A 20,634-nucleotide genomic window follows, 5' to 3' on the forward strand; every position below is an offset into this window, starting at 1 on the left:
ATTTTATTACACAATTCACATGCTCGTGTTTCCCCACACTAAAAAAAGATGTATTTAATCAAAATTGCTTGATACCTTAACAGGTAGTTGACTACAGTACTTCCACCAGTCAAATATAGAACATTTTCATTCACATTAATGGTTTCTTCTGTAATTTTGGAATAGTTCTTTGTGTACTCATTATACTTAAAATTTCTTTTCTCTCTCATTTTTATTTTTTTTTTATACTTAAGTACATGTATTTGGGGCAGTATTTTAAGGTACGAAGTACAAGGTACTTTTATTGTCAATTCTACAATATGCGTAGCACATTCACAGGATTGAAATTATGGTACTCAAGGGCCCACGGTGCTACACGACACGGTATAAATAAAAAACATCAGTATAAAGAAGCTAAATAAAACTATGGTATATACAGTATCAAAAGTATAAGTGTGCAAAGATCAAAGATTAGGAGACGTGCAACATAGTCAGTCTGAGTACCAAGGCACATAAAGACATTTACAATTTCGAAGGCAGTGTGGGGCTTCAGAGTTAATACTAAAATGACTTCATTACACTGACTCATGGGTATATAACTATACCTGACCAACCACGTATTTCTAAGAATTGTGGCGTAATTAGGCTGTCATTTTGTGAAATGCATAAAGAAAAAAAAATGTGTGTTGGTTCATAAGCAACAGATCAACACTTTACATATATTTAAGAGTTAGTCCAAAAATGCGCTGTGGGCGGAGAGGTGGGGGGGTGATTGTCTTATTTCTCCCAAACATTCCTACCTCGTCCTGCATCGCTCCTCTGGCAATATCCTGGCTCCTCGATGGAATTTCTGGTGGGAGGAGCTAGCATGTAAACAGCGGACCTAGGAAGTTCCAAATATAGACATGAGATGCACCCAAAGTCTCTAATCCATACATCATGGCTGGCCTCACCACAGTTTTATAAATGTTGCCCTTAATCCTAGCAGAGACTCTTCTGTCACATAACACACCTGACACCTTCCTCCACCCGTTCCAACCTGCTTGGACCCGTTTCTTCACTTCCTGACCACACTCACCATTGCTCTGGATGGTTGACCCCAAGTATTTAAAGTCCTCCACCCTTGCTATCTCTTCTCCCTGTAGCCTCACTCTTCCCCCACCACCTCTCTCATTCATGCACATATATTGTCTTACTTCGGCTGCTTTCCAGTGCATGCCTCCATCTTTCTAACTGTTCCTCCACCTGCTCCCTGCTTTCACTGCAGATCACAATGTCATCTCCAAACATCATGGTCCACAGGGATTCCAGTCTAACCTCATCTGTCAGCCTATCCATCACCACTGCAAACAGGAAGGGGCTCAGGGCTGATCCCTGATGCATTCCCACCTAAACGCCTCAGTGACACCTCCAGCACATCTCACCACTGTTCTGCTGCCCTCGTACATGTCCTGAATTATTCTAACATACTTCTCTGCCACTCCAGACTTCCGCATGCAGTACCACAGTTCCTCTCTGGGTACTCTGTCATAGGCTTTCTCTAGATCTACAAAGACACAATGTAGCTCCTTCTGACCTCTGTAACTTCTCCATCCACATCGTCAAGGCAAATCTGTGGTACTCTTTCTAGTCACTGATGGTGTAGTGGTACATTCGCCTGACATTGGTGCAGGCAGTGTGGGTTCAGCTCCCACTCAGTGACGGGGAGAAATATGAGTGTGAATGGTTGTCGGTGTCTCTATGTGCCCTGCGACTGACTGGTGACCAGTTCAGGGTGTATTCCGCCTTTTGTCCGAAATCAGCTGGGATAAGCTCCAGTGCCCCGCGACCCAGAACAGGATAAGCGGTATTGAGAATGGATGGTATTCTTTGTAGGCATGAAACCATACTGTTGCTCGCAAATACTCACGTCTGTTCTGAGTCTAGCCTCCACGACTCTTTCCCATAACTTCATTGTGTGGCTCATCAGCTTTATTCCTTTATAGTTCCCACAGACCTGCACATCACCCTTTTCCTTAAAAATGGGCACCAGCAGACTTTTCCTCCATTCCTCAGGCATCTTTTCACACGCTAGAATTCTATTGAACAAGCTGGTCAAAATCTCCACAGCCACCGCTCCTAGATGCTTCCATACCTCCACAGGAATGTCATCAGGACCAACCGCCTTTCCATTTTTCATCCCCTTTAATGCCTTTCTAACTTCCCCCTTACTAATCATTGCCTCTTCTACTCTGGCTTCTCTCTCATTCTCCAAGTTTAAAGTATTCTTTCCATCTGTCCAGCACACTACTGGCACCCGTCAACACATTTCCATCTCCATCCTTAAGCACCCTAACCTGTTGCATATCCTTCCCATCTCTATCCCTATGTCTGGACAACCTGTATAGATCCTTTTCTCCTTCTTTAGTCTTCAACCTGGCATACATGTCATCATATGCCTCTTGTTAGCCCTTTGCCACCTCCAAGATCATCAAACAAATGTAACCAGAGATAAGCCAAGTAAACATGTTTTAAACATTTTTTTTGTCATAAGGGGGAAAAAAATATTCAAAGCTTCCTGACCCTGTGTGAAAAAGTTAATTTTCACTGACCACACCCAAGCCTGACTACCTCCTGACTTGTTCAATCAAGAAATCAGTTAAACAGAATCTGGCTAACAGAATGAAAGCGGCCAAAAGTTCTCAAAAAGCTGGAACAAAATGCCATGATACAAAGACATTGAAGAGCAGAGGATAAATAAAGTAATTGACATCCATCAGTCTGGAAAGGGTTACAGTCTCTTTAAAGCTTTAGGACTTTAGCGAACAATGGTGAGAGCCATTTTCCACAAATGGGGAAAACATGGAACAGTGGTGAACCTTCCCAGGAGTGGCCGGCCTACAAAAATTACCCCAAGAGCACAATGACGACTCATCCAGGAGGTGACAAAGGAACCCCGGACAATATCGGAAGAACTGCAGGCCTCCCCAAAATCAGTGTACATGACTCAACAATAAGGAAGAGACTGGGTGAAAATGTAATTGAGGCACGAAAGCAAGGAGCAAAAACCACTGCCGACTAAAAACAACAAAGGCTCATCTTACTTTTGACAAACAAAAAACAAACATTTGAATGATTTGCAAGACTTTTGGGAGAATATTTTTTGGACTAACGAGACCCAACGTTGCACTTTTTGGAAAGTGTGTCTCTCATTACATATGGCATACATGTAATACAGCATTTCAGAAAAAAAACATCATACCAACAGTCAAACATGATGGTGGTGCGATGGTCTGCGGGTGCTTTGCTTCTTCAGGACCTGAATGACTTGTTGTGTGTGATTGATGGAACTATTAATTCTGCTCTTTTCCAGAAAAATCCTGGAGGAGAATGTTCAGGCATCAGTTTGGGAAGTCAAGGTGAAGCACATTTGGGTTATGCAGCAAGACAACAAAACAAACAAGTCAAATTTGAATGGCTGAAAAAACCCAAAATGAAGGCTTTGGTGTGGCCAAGACAAAGTCCAGACGTGAATCAGATTGAAATGCTGCAGTATGACCTTAAAAAGGCAGTGAATGCTCGGGAAAAAAAACTCCAGTGTTGCTGAATTAAAACAATTCTGCAAGGAAGAGTGGGTCAAAATATCTCCACAGAGATGTGAAAGACTCATTGCCAGTTCTAGATTTCAGTGGTTGCTGCTGAGGGTGGCACAACCAGTATTAGGTTTAGGGGGCCATTACTTTTTCACACAGGGCCTGGTCGCATCGAATAGTCCACCCCCCAATAAATAAAAGCACCATTTAAAAACTGCATTTTATGTTTATTTGGATTATATTTATATATTTACATTTGTTTGATAATTTTTTACATTGAACAGATTTTGATGAATCGTTTTGCTATTCCATGATTGATATCAATGTAAAGCCTAATAAAGGCAATCACTGGAGACAGACTACCAGAATAGCCTTCCCGTCTTACAGTTTTCTCAGCCCTTTATTTTGGGGGGAAGCCATAGCAAAAGAGAATACAGCTAAGCAACTAACAAAAATCAGAGTAGTTACTTTTTTCCAATTTGGAAAGGAAGGAAATCTTAATAGCAAATAATAATAATTTAAAAAATACTTTTGGCACTATATGTACTGCATGTTTTCCACTGCTTTTGTGAACACATTGTGTGTTAAATCCGAAAGTATTTGGGCAATGACAGATTTACGCACATACAGCAGCGCATCACTTTCTAGGTGACTAACACAAACATGAGTAAATCGTTTCCCATTAAGATATATAAACTGAGTGAAGACATCATTGATGAATCAGATGTGCAGAACAATGAAAATGACATCAGTGAATTATACTGTAGAGCACATCAAAACAACAATTACTGTACAGCTCTTCAGAAGAATACATTCAATTCAATTTTCATATTTCAAAGTTCAATGAAAACAGAACTTGCGTCGAATCTCAACAGAATTTCAGGGTACTACTGAACATTTATTCCCTCTTTGCTGTGTGTCCACATGTGTGCAGTCAAAGAGGACTTACGAGCATAATTTCCACCACAAACTGAACAATTATAGGGTTTTTCTCCTGTGTGTATTCTCTTGTGTGATACCACTTGTGACTTAGTAGAGAATGTTTTAGTACAGACAGAGCAACCGAAAGGTTTTTCTCCAGTGTGCGTTCTCGTGTGTGACACCAAATGTGGCTTTTGAGAAAATGCTTTTCCACAAATTAGGCAACTAAAAGGTTTTTCTCCTGTGTGTGTTCTCACGTGTTTCACCATAACTGCCTTTGCAGTGAAACTTTTACCACACACTGAGCAACAAAAAGGTTTTTCTGTTGTGTGTGTTTTCATGTGCGATAACATATTCGGCTTTTGAGAGAATGACTTACCACACGCTGAGCAACTAAAGGGTTTTTCTACTACGTGTGTTGTCATGTGTTTGAGCATGGTTTCCTTTATTTTGCCACATAACGAGCAACTAAGGGAGTTTTCCCGCGTGAGTGTTCTTATGTGCGTTTCAAAAGCTTTCTTATTTAGAGTGGTCTCCTTTTCAGAGAATTCCAACTGTTTCTTGTCACCTTTACAGTCTGTGTCGCTCATCAAAGATTCTTTCATGTCATCACGGTCTGACAATGAAGCAAAGAGGTTGTCTGGTGGTGGTCCTCCATGATGGTCTCCACTTGGACTGCAATGTTGACCCACTGATGACTTGCGTGGTTCGGCGTGTTCACTCTCCACAAAGACACCAGTCAGTGGCAACTTGCTGATGTCGGCCTCCTCCACTTCCTCTTTAACGTGGGGGGGCTGTGGATATTCTTGCTCCAAACTGGAGCTGCCCTCCTGCGGCTCAGTGGGAAGTTCTTCCTGACGAGCAATCACTTGTCCAACCTCTGCAGGACAAGACAATTTTGTTAGTACAACTACTGCCATACTGTCACAAACATTTTTCAAACAAAAACAACATCATTGTGTGATGGGGTCAGGGATTGAGTGGCAATTGGGCCCACCGGGCAGTCGGCAGTCCTCTGGGGCTGATTTAAGTCTTTTGGGAAGTTATCGTAGGGCATTAGATTTCAGGAGAGCAGTATGATGCTAAGTGTGCTATGATCGACAATAGGCCTTACAAGTAACACCACCAACAAAAGATCCACTACTGGCATAACAAGAATAAACCGTGCCCCATTTTGGCTGGACTTTCTGATCAAGCCAGTACAGCAACAACAGAAGACACAATAACTTGTATGCATCCTTGCTAGCTAAGAAAGGTAAGTTGACAGTTGCGCTGTTTTCTCGCACTGATTCTTGATGATCCATGGAAGTCGAACGAACCATGCCGTACACTACCCACTTTCGTTGGAGCAGACGATAACATACCGTAGTAGTGAACCCCCCTCTCCGGTAGTTGGAGCCGCTCTAGTACGACAACAGACAGTCAATTGACAGAGAACACTTTGGAGACATAAAGACATTGACAAAAACAATAAAGCAATAAAGGGTTGCTAGTTATCTGGTAATGGGTCACTGTCTCATCCCAAAAATTTGTCTGTCATAGTTCCTGAACTATTGGCTGTTTGAAAACTACAGTTCCTCGTTTACTTTCAAACTCAGCTCTTAGCAAATGTGAACGACTTCATGCATGCTGTGATAACGACATCTATGATCTCAGCATCCTCATATTAGTCAATGGAGACTTCAATCTTGCGCTTATCCAGAGGAGGGTAGAGTAGCCAAATATTGCACCCAAGTAAGAGTACTGTTACTTTAGAATAATATGACTCAAGTAAAAGTAGTCATCCAAATATTTACTTGAGTAAGAAAGAAAGTACTCAATGAAAAAACTACTCAAGTAAAGAGTAACTTGTGAGTAACTTTTTTTTTTTTTTTCAAATTCAGAACATCATAATCAAATAAAATAAAAAATAATATATGGGAGTCGACACACACCTGCCACCATTTCAATATTTAACTTCCCAAAAACCAACAACACATACAAAGGGACCTACAGAAACATTATTTGCTTTATTCGCTTAAATGACTTCATGAAGAAGCTGTTAGCTGAACAGACTGATTGTGTGTGCGACACCATAGGGATCGTGCTAATGTTGCCATATCCACTGACAAAACAACAATAGAAACATCTGCAACTTACCGCAAGGTGTTTTCTCAAGTTAGAAGTGGGCTGGAATAGCCAAGTTTGAGCAGTCACAGTTTAAGAGCTGCATGATAAAGCTGTTGTTTTTTGGACTCTGTAAAATCAACAGTCGTGCAGCTGTATTTTCCCCCCAAAATGAGTCCTTTTGATTGGCTTGCAAAGGAAATGTGCGCAGTCATGTGACTGCCTTGTATCGTCTCATTGGTGAATTGGAGTCAAATGACATTGGTGATCCCGTTTGATTGGGTCAACAGGCACCCTATGCGGAAGTTGAAGATGGAGTCTAAATATAGACGCGCACACACAAGAGTGAAAAGGTATAGATCCTTCTTCACATAAATACTCAAGTAAAAGTAAAAGGGTACGGTGCATTTAAAGTACTCTGACAAGTGCAGTTTATGGAAAATGTTACTTGAGTAAATGTAACGGAGTAAATGTAGCGCGTTACTACCCACCTCTGCTCTTATTTCTCCTAACAGCGTAAAACAACATGAGCAAGCTACAGCAATGATGGGGAACTATTTGGTTGAATGTCTCACTTGATTTTTTTTTACCGCTAAGTGACCACTGCCCGGATATATGTCACCAATCGTAACAGTCAATAGGTGACGTCTCACATTGAGGGGGGCGGGGGGTAAAGGAACTAAATGGGTGGCAACAATGGGAAATGCCTATATTTTGCCACTCTTTTTATAAAACGGACACTATTCCTGTCGTTGAACGCTCTAATTAAATAAGATGTTGTAAATGTTAGTGAACAGACCTTGGACGCGTATCACAATTTGAGTGTTGCAAACAGCTTCCAGTTGTCGTCGGTGTCGCTCGGTCTCCTCTCTCGCCCGACAAAGTTGCTCCTCGTACGACGCTATCGTTTTCTCAAACAGTCCGAAGATTTCCTCGGCGGCCGTGATTAGTCGCTCCCTTACCAACTCTTTCAACATGTTGATGTCGTAGACAGTTCAAACACTAAATGGAAAACACTTGCACCTTGCCTCGTTGTCGCTGCAGCTTTGGTTGCGATGCTAACTTCCGCCTTATTCTTCTTCTGTGGTGTTTATTGGTGGCTGGCAAACCATCTTAAAGGCGCATTACCGCCACTAAGAAGAAGAAGAATCACCTTTTATTGTCATGAACATGCATGCATATACACGAAATTTGTTCTCTGCATTTTACCCATCACAGTGAACACATATACATGTTAGTGGAACACACTGGAGCAGGGGGCAGCTGAAGCGCACGAAGAGCATTTCGGGGTATCAGTGTCTTGCTCAAGGACACCACAGCCGTGAGTCCGGGAGATGTTGGCGTATGGTCCAGTCGGGGTCTTTAACCTTCGTCCCCCACGGTGGCAGGCAATGAGCTTAACCATTGGGCCACGGTTTCCGAATGAACTAACTGGACTGCAGTATGAATTGAAATTGAAAGGTTGGCAAAGGAAAAAAATAACACAAAATTAAATTATATAATACTATCAATGTATTACTGAACAATCAGGTATCTTTGAAGAGATTCATTATGTGATAACAAGCCTTTAGGAGACCAGACCCCAAAATTACTCATGAGTAAAAAGTACACAGTGAAATAATTACTCAAGTACTGAGTAAATAGTAAGTTCTCATTTTTCTAACCACAGCATCCATCCATCCATTTTCTGAGCCGCTTCTCCTCACTAGGGTCGCGATTGTGCTGGAGCCTATCCCAGCTATCATCGGGCAGGAGGCGGGGTACACCTTGACCTGGTTGCCAGCCAATCGCAGGGCACATACAAACAAACAACCATTCGCACTCACATTCACACCTACGGGCAATTTAGAGTATCCGATTAATGCATGTTTTTGGGATGTGGAAACCGGAGTGCCCGGAGAAATCCCACGCAGGCACGGGGAGAACATGCAAACTCCACACAGGCGGGGCCGGGGATTTGAATCCCCGGTCCTCAGAACTGTGAGGCTGACGCTCTAACCAGTCGGCCAACGTGCAATAAAATAAAAATAACAAAATAAAATGTTTTTTACTGCAAGGTGTTTTCCCAAGTTAAAAGTGAGCTGAAATATCCACGTTTGGACAGATAGTGCCAGACAAACACTACAATACATGAAAGTTGTTGGTTTTGTTCGTCTAAATGTAAACAAGTAGCGCGCCGTTCCCTTCATGGTAACACGACCCTCCCAAAATGGCCGCCACATAGGCCACAGTCAGCCGGGCTGGCTTATCTAGTGTGAATACCTATGCCTGGGAAGCCCAATAGAAGACGTTGTGCGAGGTCATGTGACTTTCTTGTGTCGTTTGATTGGTGAACTAGACTTAAACGTCACTAGCGCTTAAACTGGATTGGAGCAAACTGTGACTCCAAAGCAGGTCCCAACATCAAACCCATTTAACAGTTAGCCCTAAACTAGCCCTGAAGATATCTTGAACTGGTATTATGGCTCGTCATCAGGATCAAATTGTGGATATCGCAAACTGGAATTACAGATATCAACAATTCAGTTGAAGATATGCCTCATTCACATAGCGGATATCTGAAACTAAATTGTAGATAAAAATGTTGAGACCCTCCATACCCAGGAACGGCAAATAGGACGTCATTTGTTCAAGGAAGAATGTTTTTGATATCTGAAATGACAATTGTGGATAGAAAAATTGCGGATATTAGCGGATATCTGAAATGTTCTTTTTGACTACAGGCACATGTGAATTACAGATATCTGCAAAACATACCCAGTCTAGTTAAATGGACTTGAAGGAGCTGCATGGTATGTTGATTGACGTGATTTAACAAAATGAAAAAGAGCTTTCACAACTGGATATGTTGTGCTGATGTTACCAAAGTGTTTTCAAAGGGACCGGAGGCGGCAGTGTTGTAGAATGATTTCGTAAACATAAATAAATAAATAAACATTTCAAAACTTGCTTTGGAAAGTACTTCATGCCATCTGGCAAAGAACATAATTTAATTTGACTAAATTTTTACTACTTTTTTATTTTTTATTTTGAACGAATGCATCAACAGAACCCGTGCATGTTTCCTTTAACTAAATGGATTAGCATATCTGCCTCACAGTTCTGAGGACACGGGTTCAAATCCGGCCTCCTTTGTGTGGAGTTTGCATGTTCTCCCCGTGCCTGCGTGGGTTTTCTCCCACATTCCAAAAACACGCATAGTAGGTTAATTGAAGACTCCAAATTGCCTGCAGATGTGAATATGAGTGCGAATGGTTGTTTGTGTGCCTTGCGATTGGCTAGCGACCAGTTCAGGGTGTACCCCGCCTCTCGCCCGAAGACAGCTGGGCTAGGCTCCAGCACACCCGCGACCCTAGTGAGAATAAGCGGTACGGAAAATGAATGAATGAATACCTATTTTGGAATTAAACACGTTCTTTATTAAAAAAAAAAAAAAAAAAACTAAACACGATGCAATGTACAACCCCAATTCCAATGAAGTTGGGACGTTATGTTAAACATAAATAAAAACAGAATACAATGATTTGAAAATCATGTTCGACCTATATTTAATTGAATACACTACAAACACAAGATATTTAATGTTCAAACTGATCAACTTTATTGCTTTTAGCAAATAATTATTAACTTAGACTTTTATGGCTGCTGTATTTTTTTTTCATCCATTCATTCTTTGTCGGGCTTATCCTTACTCTTTTCTGTGGTGTGTTGAATTTACAAGATTTTGTTGGCCGCCTCCGTGGCACCTTAAAGAACTGTTCACTATCTGCTACTGCATTACGTACTCAGCGAGGGCAGAGGAAGCAGTTGAGAGCGTGGATGGCTGGATGAAGTTGGTAAATTGCTATCGGTGTTGTAGTATCGGAGCATTTCAACAAGTGCAAGTTCAGACTGACACCATCACGATCAGTGTCTCCCTGTTCGTGAACCAAACATTTGTTTTCCATTAAAATATACGGAATTAGAATTAAGCCATTCCAGCCTTAGAATAAAGTTAGGTTTACTTGTTTTTTTTGTGGGTTTAAAAGTAGAAGAGACAAAAAATGTAAACACTTTATTACATTATGAAGAAAAAACAAAAAATGTTCATAATGCATTTAGTAGTCTTTTGAAGGAGAGTCTTGTTCCATACCATGTTTTTTTTTTGTCTTCTATTTCTTTTATAATTCACAGGCTGGTTTGGGCACAAGAAATCAACAGAGAGAAACATCTTTTTTTCCCTTCAAGCTTTTTTTTCCCCCCCTAAGTGGGACATCACATTGTCATTTACCATGTTAACTGCTTCTTTGGTCACCGTTTTAAGATTTGGGAAAGAAAAAGGTTCCCGAAGTGCTGGTTCCCGGTCTAGATGCTTTGCTCCTCCGCCCTTCCTGCCCCCCAGGTCTTTTAATGCCTTACACACACTCATCCCCTTTTAAAAATTGTATTACATACACTGATCTCTGGGAGGGCGAGGGTCAACACTCGGGGGCCAATTGTGCATTTGGTAGGCCCAATGACTGCCAGTCGGGGACCTGACAGTCATATTAACATGGGGGGACTCCCCTCTCATGCCCCGGGGCTGCTCTCTGGTGTGCCCCCCATTGTCATTCCCCTGTTTGGTGCCTCTATCCGCCTTCATGTCCACCAAGCGGGGGACACTGTCTCGCCCTCTGGCTGGTCGGGGGCTGGCTACATTGGCAGTCCCTGTCAGTGGGGAGGGGGACTGGCCCGGGTCCCTCAGTGTGATTAGTATCCCATCCACCAGGCCACTCTTGGGTGGGCCCCTAGGCCCAGCCCCGCCTCTCGGATGGATGGGGTGGGGCCCTCAGCTCCCACTTGTGAGGGTTATTGTGCATGCGAGACGGTGTCAGTTCACTTGCATGTGTCCGCAGACACACAACCTTTGGACTTACTTGCTTGGTGTGGGGCTACTCACACATTGCTATATCTAACTCATTACGATACAAACTTCCCAGGTATTCCCTCACATTCACTCCGTTTCTATAGATGTTTCAAATTGACATAGCCACTCCCACCACACTTCAGTTGTACAGCCGGGTCCACCACCTCTGTTCTGCATGCTTCCCCTCCTGTCCTTTCCTTGTTCTGTCCAGTCCTGTCCTATATTGTCTTATCCTTCCCTCAAAGGGTGTAGCACTCCTGCTCCATACAATATTTGAATGTAATGTGTCATTGTACTATACATATGACTTATTTTGCTTATCTTTCTTACAGCGAGTGTGCTGTCTTTTGTTGTATTCTCTTCCTGTGTAATTTAGTTATCTTCTCACTCTCCCCCCTGCCACTCTGCTTTAAAAACTAATTCTGTCCGACTGAAATTTTTAATAAATATCCTTCAAAATACAAAGAACCACAGTGGCAGCATAAAAACTCAACTGTGGCACAGTGTAACTGTTCTGGCATAAAAGGGATACAGCGTCTCCATTGTGCTTGACCTAACAGCCGAATAGGACAGGTTTGAGAGAGAGAGAGAGAGAGAAAAAAAACGTTTGCACTTCAACACAGAGCACATTTCTTCTATCATGGTGCTAGCGATTTCATCTTCCGATGAATACTCCTGCCTATGAGCTTTTAACCTGTTCACTCTGCAGCTCAAGAAGGTCTTTTGTGGTGAGTTCTTTGTGTTGGTCCTCCACCTGTTCCTCTACCAGTTCCTCCACATCTTGTCTGTCAACCTCTAAGCCCATACTTTTGCCAATGGACACGATATCATCCACGACGGCCGCCTCCTCATTATCGAGGCCCTCGAAGTCTCTCTCTGGCACGCAAGTTGGCCAAAGTTTCTTCCAAGCAGATTGTAAGGTACGATAAGAGACCTCTCTCCAGGCCTCATCAATAATGTTGATGCAGTGGAAAATATTGAAGTGGTCCCTCCAAAAAACTGTCAGGGTCAAATCGGTGCCCTTTGTGACCTGAAAACATCTCAAGATAAGTGCCCTCGTATACAATTTCTTGAAATTACAAATGACCTGCTGACCCATGGGCTGAAGCAATAGAGTTGTATTGGATGGCAGAAATTTGACTTTTATGAAGTCGTATTCGATGTCCAGGTCTTCTGCCAAGCCTGGGGGATGAGCAGGAGCTTTATCCATGACAAGAAGACATTTAAGGGGCAAACCATTCTCCTGAAGATACATCTTGACAGCTGGTGCAAAGACCTTGGCCACCCACTCCACGAAAAGGATTCTTGTAACCCTGGTTTTAGCATTTGCTCTCCAGATCACAGGCAGATTGGCCTTTATCACATGATTGCTCTTAAATGCACGAGGATTTTCAGAGTGGTAGACTAAAAGTGGCTTGATTTGACAATCACCACTTGCATTCGCACATAATAAAAGTGTGAGCTTGTCTTTCATTGGCTTGTGTCCAGGCCGTGCCTTCTCCTCTTTAGTGAGGGAGGTTCTTTTTGGCATCTTTCGCCAAAACAACCCGACTTCGCCACAATTAAACACTTGATTTGGAAGATAGCCTTCACTTTTCACAAACTTTGCAAATTGTCCAACAAATTTCTCTGCAGCCCTTTTATTTAAACTCGCAACATCCTCGTCATGCTTAATGCTACGAATTCCGCTTCGCTTGAGAAAATTATCAAACCAGCCTCTGCTGGCTTTAAAATGTTCACGTTCAACACTATTTGCAGTCTGTGTGTTGGCTACCAAATCACTATGCAACTTCTTTGCCTTTTCACAAACTGCAGCCGCATTAACACCACCACCAGCAAGCTCTTTTTCATTAACCCATAACAATAATAATTTCTCGACCTCTTCTAGAATTTGAGTTCTTTGCTTCGTCAAAAGTGTCACTCCTTTAGCCACGTCAGCTGCCTTTATTGACGCTTTGTTTTTAAGAATTGTACAGATGGTAGATTTCGCCAAACCAAACTGCGCAGCGAGATCACAAACACGGACACCAGTTTCATGTTCAGCTATTATTTCCTTCTTTTGTTCTACAGTCAAACGAATAGGCCTCCTAATAATACCATCGCTAACAGTTTTCAGTTGCTTTGGGGACGTACTGAGGGCTAAATTACCCGAATTGTCTGCAGCACTCAGAGAACCTTCACACTGTGCGAGAGATGGCACAGCTAAGCATTCTGCCTCAATGCTGCGACTGTTCGCCAAATCAAGCATCGTGGGTGAACCGATGCAAGGATTGTCCAAAAATATTTGGTCGAGAACAGGGTCGTTCGCGAACCGAGGTTTGGCTGTATTTGACTTTTTAATGAACCCTTTATCCCAAACTGAACAACTAGCAGCTTTCTCTCCCATGTGTATTTTCATGTGTTTAACCAAAGCGTGCTTATGAAGGAACCCTTTAAAACAAGCTGAGCAACGAAGTATTTCTCCTGTGTGCTTTCTCATGTGTCTAGCCAAATGCGGTTCTCGAAGAAATCTCTGACCACAAACGGAGCAACGAAAACGTTTCGGTTTGCGACGTTTACAGGGCATTTGAGAACTTTGACTTGTGCCCTTTTTAGACCATTCAGGGTCTGAATCGCTTGTAACTTCCATGTCGTCACTGTCTGACAGTGGCGCCAAGAGGTTGTCCGGTGGTGGTCCCCCAGGGTGGTCTACATCAGGCCCTGCGGTCATGTGTTGTGTGTTGCTGTGACGACGCTGTGACAACTCAGGTGGATTTTCATCACAGTTTTCACTCTTCACAGACACACCAGTCAGTGGAAACTCGCTGACATCAGCCTCCACCACTTCCACTTTAATGTGAGGAGGCAGTTGAGCCTCCTCTTCGTTGTGAGGAGACTGTGGATCCTCTTCCTCCTCTTTAATGTGAGGGGTCTGCTGAGGTGGAAGCTCTTCCTGACAACCAATCAGCTGCTGGACGTCTGCAGGACAAGTCAATCATGTTACTATGAGATGTTTGGTTTTGTAATTCTGTATATTTTATAAGTTGCTGTTAGTTGTTGTGTACCCCATTCTAATATGTTTGTTTATTTTATGTTCTAGACTACAGATGGAAATGAGCTTTCTGCTAAATCTGGTGCAAGCACCTCTTAATGTCCTTATATTGTTTAATGTACGTGCACATTAGCGCTATGCATGAATTAGCAGTGACTTGAATTGACATTCAAGTGGGCGTGGAAAAGCGATCAGCGAATCAGAATTTTTTTGACTCAAATCAGAACGAATTTTAGAATATAATACAACTTACTTTATTCTGACAAAAGCTGCAACTGCTGCCACGCCACATTTAAATAAAATACAAAATATTTCACGATTTTTAGCCAGTGTTTGAGGCCGATGCCAAAATGTATGCAGCTTCAGTTCATTGTTGCAGCTGATGCACGTCTGATACGCGTGATATTTGCATCCAAAGTCCTGCATGGAAATTCATGGCAGCGCTACAAATTACCGAAGCCGAAAAGGAGCCATCGCCGAGGTGGATGTCGACCGCAGGAGAATGAATGGGAGAAAGTTGATCCAACACAGTGTGGCAGATGACGAGAGCCAGCTCGCTAGTTAGCTAGGAAGGATGATTTATGCCACCGACAGGCACAAAACCAACCCGGGTTCTACCTTTGGCCATAGAATGGCGAGGGATCCTGATTAAAGTAAGCCATTTTAAACAAAAAGAAAAAGTTTTCTGGAGGGAGAAGCGGCAGCCAGCATTCTCTGTTTCCGGTTCAATAGATAGTTTTCAAGTAAATTGGATTTTACATTTGCTGGAATATGACAAGTATTTATTTCAGAACATTGTAACAAATTGCTTCTGATTCGGAAGTCATTTGTTACTGTCAACACGAATAACGAATAGGGATTTAGATGACAAGTCCGAGCCCCAGTGCATATTGTACATAAACACAGTACGTGAATGCAAATTGCAGTTCCTCCGACCCAACCAGACTCGTGTTGAGTTCTCTGTGCCTCGCCATCAAAGTGCTCGTGAGCAAGGAGCAGGGAGAAAAGCAATCTGCAATGTATGCACGGCACTGAGGATAAAGATGTAAGTTGGCAAAGCTTAATTTTTTTGTGAATGAAACAGATGTTAGCATTGCTGATTAATGTGGGTGAATCCACCTTTGAAGTTCAATTCAGTAATCAATTCCCCCTCCATCGCCGGGATTACGTTCCACACCACCCCCGCGATAAGTGAAATCTGCAATATAAAACTACCCTATTTCAATTGATAGCATTGATGGCACTTACATTTTTTAACGTCTTTAAAAACGCTTTTAAAACAAAGACAGATTTGAACACATAATATATTGAGACGGAGCAATGAAAAGAACAAAAATAATCTTAAAACTGTATAAAAAAAAAAAGAGTAACAAACGTAATAAAAAAAAAAAAAATTAATCTGTGATATAGCGGGACTGCGAAGGGTGAACTGCGATAGAGCGGGGGATTACTGTACATTAAAATTGTATGAATTTTATAATTGGTCATATCTGCCTGGTGAGCCTATTGATAACACGTATATAATACAGTGTCGTGAGAAAGATTTGGAACCTTTCTCAAATTCTTAGATTTTTGCATAGTTTCCCCACTTCAATGTTTGAGATCATCAAACAAATGTAAGTATCGGAGCAATAAAACTCAACTGAACTTAAAATACTGTTTTTAAATGATTTCCTTTATTAAGGAAAAAAACTATTCAACGTTACCTGGCCCTGTGTGAAAAAGTAACGGCCCCCTAAACCTAATAACTGGTTGGGCCAGCGAACAATGCCAACACGTCATTCGGACGAAGGTAAATGGAGCTAAAACAATTAGCATGTCCGGCTAACCTATAACGTTCACCGATAGTATTTATTAACCCAGCTAATATTATTATTAAAATAATCAACAATCACATACAATGTTCCAGCATGTTACGGGCATGTTGTGTGTGTGTGTTGACACGACGAAAAGAACATGATGCAGAAATTCTATTTTATTTTATTTATTTACACACTGTAATGAAAATGTAAGAAGCACACTCGTCGTCGTGATATTGTCAAAGGCTAGATTTCTTTTCGTCTTACAGCTGACAACCAAGCCATCCGTCGTTTTGGAAGCTCTGATGTCGGGCTGCACGTTATTGGAAAATAAATTACATTGCAATTTTTTTTAAACCTGCACTACATATGGCGATGTGAAATAATACAGGATCCGCATTATGAAATAGCATTTTCCATGTGAAGTAGTTCAAAGTTCTAAAAAAGAACTAGATCAGTTCATAATTCAAAAATTTGAACCGAGTTCACTGGTCCAAAACCAAACTAGTTCATAGTTTTTTTTTTTCCCCCTCAATATGTTGCTGACGAGGAATTACCCTCAAAATACTGGCATTTCATTTCCCCATTGTTGTCGCTCATTCAGTCCACACTAGTAACCAGCTGCAGCTTTCACCCTACAATCTTAAAAACATGATGAAAAACGTGTTGCTTGGTTTTCATGGTTTCTTGAATGGTATTTTTTTTAAATGAGGAATTAAAACAAAAAGAGGACTTTTGTCCTTAATGTGCAAACAAAAACACGCAACAGAGTATGACAGGAATTATGGTGAAAGGACATTGATAACTTCACATTCCTTGCAGCTCTGGCTGACTATATTAACAAATGTATGTATTGTTATACTACAAAACAAAAATTCCATTATCACTGCAATCGTACAATGGTTTAATTAAAGCATCTGATACAAATAATTGTCCCGGTAATCAATTTTTACAATTATGTACTGTATTTCAAAAGAACATATTCACTCACATTTAGAGGTGAACGCACCTCACGCACTCATACAGCTGCAGAGTGCCTGCCTCGTTTAATTCTGAAGAGCAAAATAGAAAATTCATAATTATCTTAGAAGGACGTAAGTATACAACACTCTGGGTTGCTCCGGGTTGTTTGAAGCGTTATAATTTACTTTAACATGGGTGCTAATCTTATTAACCTGTCCAAACACGGCCCTTTGCTGGTCACTTTTAATATTACAGTTGATTCACTGTATATTACAGTACACAAACATCGCAGCTGACCCTGCGATGTGACTATTGCCCATACGTACATCGCGATGACAATGCGCAAAAGACTGTGCAGTCCTAAGAAACTATTTTGTCAAAAAAAAACAATTGAAGAAAAACTTGAAACTACTATAAAGCTTCGGTACATTTAACTGGTGCATATATGACTATAGCTCATAAGTTCTCTCTATATACAGGTACAGCTCAATAAATTAAAATAATGTCAAAAGTTTAATTTAGTTATTTAATTATAAACTTGAAACGCATTATAGAGAGATGCACTATACACACAGAGTGAAACATTTCATGTTTATAGAAACACACACACAATTCTGCCGATTATAGTTTAGAGCAAACGAAAACCAAAAATTCACCATGTCTCGAAACTAGAATATTGCGTAACAATAAAAAAAAATTAAAAAACACTGAAAAAGATTTTTAATGTAGAAATTAGTCAGGAATTACCTGACTACCTACTATCTACCGACTCCCGCCTCTCTCATATATGCCTTGTTTACATTCACAACAGATACCATCCATGGTGCACCGCGATGTGACGTCACGATCCCAAGCTCCTCGCAAATATGGCGGCGTGAGAATAACTTTCTGGTTGCGATCGATTTGAAACATCTCGCTATTTAGACCGACGAGGAAATACATCCACGCTACAGAAAATTAAAGAAGTTAACATTTGAAAGCACGTGGATGAGTGACGTTATATCTGCATTAATAAAAAATAAAGGCAGTGGAAATTCTATTACATTTTGCTGTCTGTACTGAAACCCCGCTTACCCACATGCATTGCCTTTTGTTTCTAATTGTATTGCTGTTCTTTTTTTTTTTATATGAATACTATTCCCTTTACTGAGAGTCCCTTTATTCATTGATGAAAAAGGTACAAGTAAATGAGAGTAGTGGACAGACAGACCTTGGCTGTACAACACGATGGGAGTCTCACCAACGGCTTCCAGCCGTTTTCGCTGACGCTCGTTGTCCTCGACCGACGTCATCGTTCTGTTAAACTGTCACAATATATAATTATTAGTCGCTCCCGTGGCAACTATTTCAACTTTAGTTCCCCCCCACCCAATTGATTTACCCTGGCCGCCTTCGCGTTGTTTTCGTGGCGTCTCTTGATCTCTTTTCTCCTTCGATGGTCGTTTTACGGCACGTATCTCGGCTGCCATCTTGCGGCGGTATAAAAGACGGCCACCAGATGCTTGTCTCTCCACCCGCTCCATAAAACCTGTGAAAGGCTACAAGGTGACAGTATCGTTCTGCTCCATTTGTAGCGATAGTATTTCTCATCGATATGAACAGTAGAAACACCAGCGCGCCGTAGCAACCCTGCTAAATGACGTGCCTACGCCGCGGCCATGTTGGGGAGGTCGTCCTTCCCATAGAAGGCAATGAATGGACATTGAAAATAAGTCATAACTTGCTCATTTCTCAACCGATTTTCTTTTTTGCCAAGGCCAAAGCGTGTGCTATCAATACACAACAAAAAAGAAATATATCTATATTTTTACATATGAAAGGGGCTCCCACTTCCCTTGTCGTAACTGTACGGCATTTTACGTAACCGTATGCAGCACAATGTGCCAGCATCCTTGGTCTTTTGGTTTTCTTGCTGTCCACACACATGGAATGTGCTGACGAACTTTCACCTCCGTAGCTTAGCGTCGCCGTCGGCACGGAGCTCAAAATGCGCATGTCGTTTCTACCTATACATATTGGTGGGGTTTCTACTTTACAATATTTCAGTTTTATTTTAGTTTTCTTCTTAAGTGGTGGTTTTTGCCGATGCTCACATTTGTATTGCTTTATATGTATTGCGTATTAGATATTTGTTTCATTGAATTGCTCTCTATTATTAATATATCATTCTTTAAAAAAGTAGCAAAATTTTTCTCGTGGTATTTAAAAACAAACTGTTTTTTTTATCTCGAAACATTTTCTACAATTTTTTTTGTAAAAAGAACCCCTTTTCTCATATTAACTTTTTTCTTTGAAAAAAGACCCTCTCTCAATAAGGGCCATTTCGCCCCGATGTTCTTTTTCTCCCAAAAAATATTACCTCAAAATATATTTTTTAAAAAAATACACATACTAGTAATATCAATTTTCTCATAATATTACTTTTTTTTCTTGAAAATAAATGTCTCAAGAAATGTCACTTTTAAAAAAAATAATATTTCACTTATTTTCGTCATAGGATTATACTTTTATCATCATTGTATTAGTTTTACGTATGATTTGGTCTTCAACGGCTTTTTTCATATACATTTTGTCCCAGTTTTTTTATTTATTTATTTTTTTTTTTACATCCGGTCAGTTTTCATACCCCCCCACATCCCCAAAAATAAAAATAAAACTGTGTGACTCAGCCATTCTTTTCCCAAAATTGTTAAGGGTTCAAAAGGGCAATGAAAAGTGTGGTAAAATTGGCGTGTATTTTTAAGGCCAGACTTTTGAGTCTGGACTTTCTGGGTCCAGTAATCACAATCAGAGGATTGAAAGCCGGTGGGCCTTTTTGAGAAGGCATCATGCTCACTTCTGGATGAACCGTCTCCAGGAACTCAAAGACAATGACCGATTTTTGGGAAACTGCTTGGACAAACAGCTTGTATTGTTTACTTGCCTGAACGTCATAGAGGTAGGCATCATGTAAATAAGTGTCATTATCTATCTACCTATATAGTTGCTGTATGTTTGTATGTCTCTCTCTCTCTCTCCCCCCGCTCGCCTTATATACACTTTCCCTTGGAATGAATGTAAATATTCACGTTCACGGGCTTGAGCTTGTTTTCACCTCCCTATTCTGTTTACCTTTCCTCCTTCCTCTCCTAAGCACTCCTTTACTCTGTCTCATATCTAATTCTTTTGAGCTGTTTTGTTCCCTATGCCTAGACCATTATTTGTGTATTTTGATTTCAATGCTCTATTTTTAAATGTTTTCTTCGTAGTCTGTCAATCTCTCCCTCCTGTCTCATCTCATTGGAGGACAAGATAAACTAAAACAGGTCTCCCATGCGGCAGTGCAGGCCTGTTAACATGAATGCCAACAGAGAGGACCATATCCTTGTGATGAGACTG

At 41.2% G+C, this 20,634-nt stretch overlaps 2 protein-coding genes across 2 annotated transcripts; both read right to left on the reverse strand.

Annotated features, from left to right (window-relative positions):
* Positions 1-4,112: 4,112 nt before the first annotated feature.
* Positions 4,113-7,693, reverse strand: LOC133475805 (zinc finger protein OZF-like). Its single transcript, XM_061769240.1, has 2 exons — positions 7,378-7,693; positions 4,113-5,352 (listed from the first exon to the last, which is right to left on the reverse strand). The coding sequence occupies exons 1-2, from the start codon at positions 7,553-7,555 to the stop codon at positions 4,439-4,441; spliced, it is 1,092 nt and encodes a 363-aa protein (XP_061625224.1). The 5' UTR covers positions 7,556-7,693; the 3' UTR covers positions 4,113-4,438.
* A 2,926-nt stretch (positions 7,694-10,619) lies between these two features.
* Positions 10,620-19,050, reverse strand: LOC133475737 (tigger transposable element-derived protein 1-like). Its single transcript, XM_061769073.1, has 3 exons — positions 18,638-19,050; positions 18,467-18,560; positions 10,620-14,421 (listed from the first exon to the last, which is right to left on the reverse strand). The coding sequence occupies exons 2-3, from the start codon at positions 18,546-18,548 to the stop codon at positions 12,143-12,145; spliced, it is 2,361 nt and encodes a 786-aa protein (XP_061625057.1). The 5' UTR covers positions 18,549-18,560; positions 18,638-19,050; the 3' UTR covers positions 10,620-12,142.
* Positions 19,051-20,634: the final 1,584 nt, after the last annotated feature.

This window comes from Phyllopteryx taeniolatus, chromosome 3 (genome assembly GCF_024500385.1).
Source record: "Phyllopteryx taeniolatus isolate TA_2022b chromosome 3, UOR_Ptae_1.2, whole genome shotgun sequence".
NCBI classification, from domain to species: domain Eukaryota; kingdom Metazoa; phylum Chordata; class Actinopteri; order Syngnathiformes; family Syngnathidae; genus Phyllopteryx; species Phyllopteryx taeniolatus.

Coding starts and splice junctions, on each gene's coding strand:
- LOC133475737 (XM_061769073.1), bottom strand. CDS start 18,548: ATGACGTCGGTCGAGGACAACGAGCGTCAGCGAAAACGGCTGGAAGCC. Junction 14,422..18,466: donor CATCGTGTTGTACAGCCAAG/GTCTGTCTGTCC, acceptor CTTGTCCTGCAG/ACGTCCAGCAGCTGATTGGT.
- LOC133475805 (XM_061769240.1), bottom strand. CDS start 7,555: ATGTTGAAAGAGTTGGTAAGGGAGCGACTAATCACGGCCGCCGAGGAA. Junction 5,353..7,377: donor AATTGTGATACGCGTCCAAG/GTCTGTTCACTA, acceptor CTTGTCCTGCAG/AGGTTGGACAAGTGATTGCT.